Below are 3,114 nucleotides of genomic sequence, written 5' to 3' on the forward strand. Positions count from 1 at the left end.
AAGCTGCCTTTTCAAAACTGTCTTTCATGTGTCATTATAATCATGTTTTATTATTTTTATTATATATTTTGTGTATAGAGTGTTTTCAAGGTACTCAGACATTTTATGAAAGTAAAAAAAGATCATGAAATAGAATACACTAAAATACACAACAAAATACATATAACATTAAAATCCACATGATATCAATTACACATGAAAGACAGTTTTGAAAAGGCAGCTTTTAATAACTGTTTTGAACTGTAAGCGGTCGGTGCGGTCACAAATGTGTTATGAGACAGGTACATGTAGTTTCTCTCCTCCACTCCTAAACACAACTGAGGAATGAAACACTCACTGTGTAAAAACAATTTTTCAAAAATTATGGAAGATTTATTGTTCCAAATAAATGCTGTTGCCCATAGAAATGTAATAAAAACAAGGGTTAGTTTTACAAAACTTGATGGCATTTTTAAAAATGTAACTTCAACATTTTGTGATTCCTCTCAAAGTGGAACTGCACTTTGTTCAGTCTGTGAACACATCTCTACGGGAGTTTCAGCTCGATGGTTTCTACTCAGCAGGAGCGCAGCAACAAATTTGGGCGACGTGCATAAGCATACTCTGTGGAGCCCCGCCCGTTCTCTCTTGATCCATGTCACCCTCTGCACCTGTAGATTTTTATTTTTCTACAAAGGCAGACTGATTTCTTTCCCTTTCCCTTCTTTCTTTCTTTCTTTCTTTCAACCAGAATTTCAAAAATGTATCTTTCTTGATGAAAGACATGACCGCATATGTTGGTGCTCCAGCAGCATGAGCTCACTTGGCGCGAGCTATGTTTAGGAGCGACTTCCAGTGCAGGGGAGGACTAAACTTTTACCACACTTACTGTTCAAGGCGGGAATATCACACCGTGATGCCACCTCGCCATTCTGTATATAACCTCCAATCCCGAAAAGGTGGGACAGTGTGATAACACTTCTGAGTCAGAAACAGAGGTAGTAACAGCGCTTTTGGCATAGTAGCTAATTCAAAGAAGAACGGAGGTCATACATGTCAGCAAACTGGAAAAACAATGAGAATCTGGGTTCCTTAATCACCGGGCAGAGGACAAGATCCGCTGTCATATAACAGAGAAGATAAAATTATTTTGTTTGACATGTTATGTCTTTGTTATTTTTAGAAAGTGCTGCCGACACATGTTTTATGTCACGCTCGTGTGCTAAACATCACGCCTGTCACGCCTCCTTAGATCGCAGGATGATGCAGTGTGTAATAACACACTGGAGCAGAATGATGCCGGCGTCGGTTGGTTCTGTATAAAAGTGCAGGGGCCGTATAAACGGGGGACTTTGTTGTGGCCCTGTAACGTGATCTCTGTAAAAGAAGCTTATATTTCACCTTTAAGGACTGAGAGGGAAATTCCTTTGTTTTTACACAAAGTTCAATCTTTTAATCAAAGAAATGCCACAAGTTAAATTTAGTTCTGACATTAATTAAAACCTTTTCCACAAGCGCTGTGACTCCTACCTTCTGTGAGTTGTTGCCTGTTTTGACAAAGAACCAGAACTAAATTGTCAGAAAGCCACTTCTCTGTATGAGATCTTATACGCCTGGACACTTGAGAAACATCAAAGTGTCTTTTTTTTCTGAAGGTTTTGAAAACTTATGACTTCTCACCTGTGTGGACTCTCATGTGGACTGTCAGGCTATCTTTACGCCCAAAAGCTTTCCCACATGTTAAGCAAGCATGCGGCCTCTCACCTGTGTGAGTTCTGAAATGTTTTTTCAATGTTGATAATTCACTGAATGTTTTCCCACATGTCTCACAAGTATAAAGCTTCTCACCTGTGTGGATCCTCATGTGGATTGTCAGTTGACTTTTGTGTGTGAAAGCTCTCCCACATGTTTTGCATGGAAATGGCCTCTCACCTGTGTGGATTCTCAAGTGGCCCTTCAGGTGAGTTTTACGTCCAAAAGCTTTCCCACATGTTGTGCATGTGAACGGCTTCTCACCTGTGTGCGTTCTAATGTGATTTTTCAATGCTGATTTGTCATTGAATCTGGTCCCGCAGGTCTTGCAGAGGAACGGCCTCTCACCTGTGTGGATTCTCATGTGGGCCAAAAAGTGACAGTTATATTGAAAATTTTTTCCACATGTCTTGCAAGCGTACGGTTTCACACCCGATTTCTCACCAAAGGTTTCCCCGTGGACTCTACCGTGTCTTAAAATTTCTGACTTATACTGGAAAGCTTTCCCACAATTGTCACATTTGAAAGATTTTTTACCTGTGTGAGTAAAACTGTACATCTTTGACATGGTGGAGCTGTGCACGTTGTTAGTGTGACTATTGCTTCCATGATGATTTTCCTTCAGATGAAGCTCTGCATTTCTAGTTAATCCTGAGTCTCCGTGCTCGCCTCCTTTATGATTTGGGCTCTCAGCTACATGAGAGCTGAGAGAGAAAAGCTGGTTGTCACTGTTTGTTTCTGGTATCACGTAGGTTATAACTGGTATGTTGACTACAGACTCTGTCTCTGATGCACTTATAGTGTCATCAGGGATGAAGTCCAGAGTCTGATCTTCACTGTGGTCACTTTCATCATAAGTAGGAGTCAACATAAAATCATCTTCTTCCTGCTTCAGTACGAGCTGCTCTCCCTGCTGACTGCTGCAGACCTCCTCCTGCTCCTCTTTAATCTGAGGAGGCTCTGGCTCCTCCTGGTCCAGACTGGAGCTCCTCTCATGAATACAGAGCTGCTGGTCCGCAGGAACCTCCTCCTCCTTACAGACATGTTGCTGTGGGAGCTCTGGAGGGACACACAACAAAAGAGGGACCAGATACGACAGTGATGGTGAGCAAATCATGAGTGTGTCAAAGTGTGTTTCCCTCCATCATGTAAAAATGATTGTCTCTGTTTCAGAGTGAGGTTGTCACAAAGCCTCATGATTATGCATTTTGGAGTAAATTAGCTAAAAATCTTCCTTGGATATAAATTTGGTCTTTGCTTCACAAATATTGTATTACTAATATGATCAGAGAGGTTTCCTTTTAAATTATACATACATTTTACACTTGAAACTGCTAAAGAAAATCTCTGCACACCTGAATGTGATTTTTAAATGATTAATCG

At 40.8% G+C, this 3,114-nt stretch overlaps 1 protein-coding gene across 1 annotated transcript; it reads right to left on the reverse strand.

Annotated features, from left to right (window-relative positions):
- Positions 1–1,388: 1,388 nt before the first annotated feature.
- On the reverse strand, positions 1,389–2,790 carry LOC121966038 (zinc finger protein OZF-like; the record flags this gene model as incomplete). Its single annotated transcript, XM_042516142.1, has 1 exon — positions 1,389–2,790. A coding segment is annotated over one exon (1,145 nt), but the record flags the coding sequence as incomplete, so codon positions are not given.
- Between the last annotated feature and the right edge of the window lie 324 nt (positions 2,791–3,114).

This window comes from Plectropomus leopardus, unplaced genomic scaffold (assembly GCF_008729295.1).
Source record: "Plectropomus leopardus isolate mb unplaced genomic scaffold, YSFRI_Pleo_2.0 unplaced_scaffold22877, whole genome shotgun sequence".
Lineage (NCBI taxonomy): Eukaryota > Metazoa > Chordata > Actinopteri > Perciformes > Serranidae > Plectropomus > Plectropomus leopardus.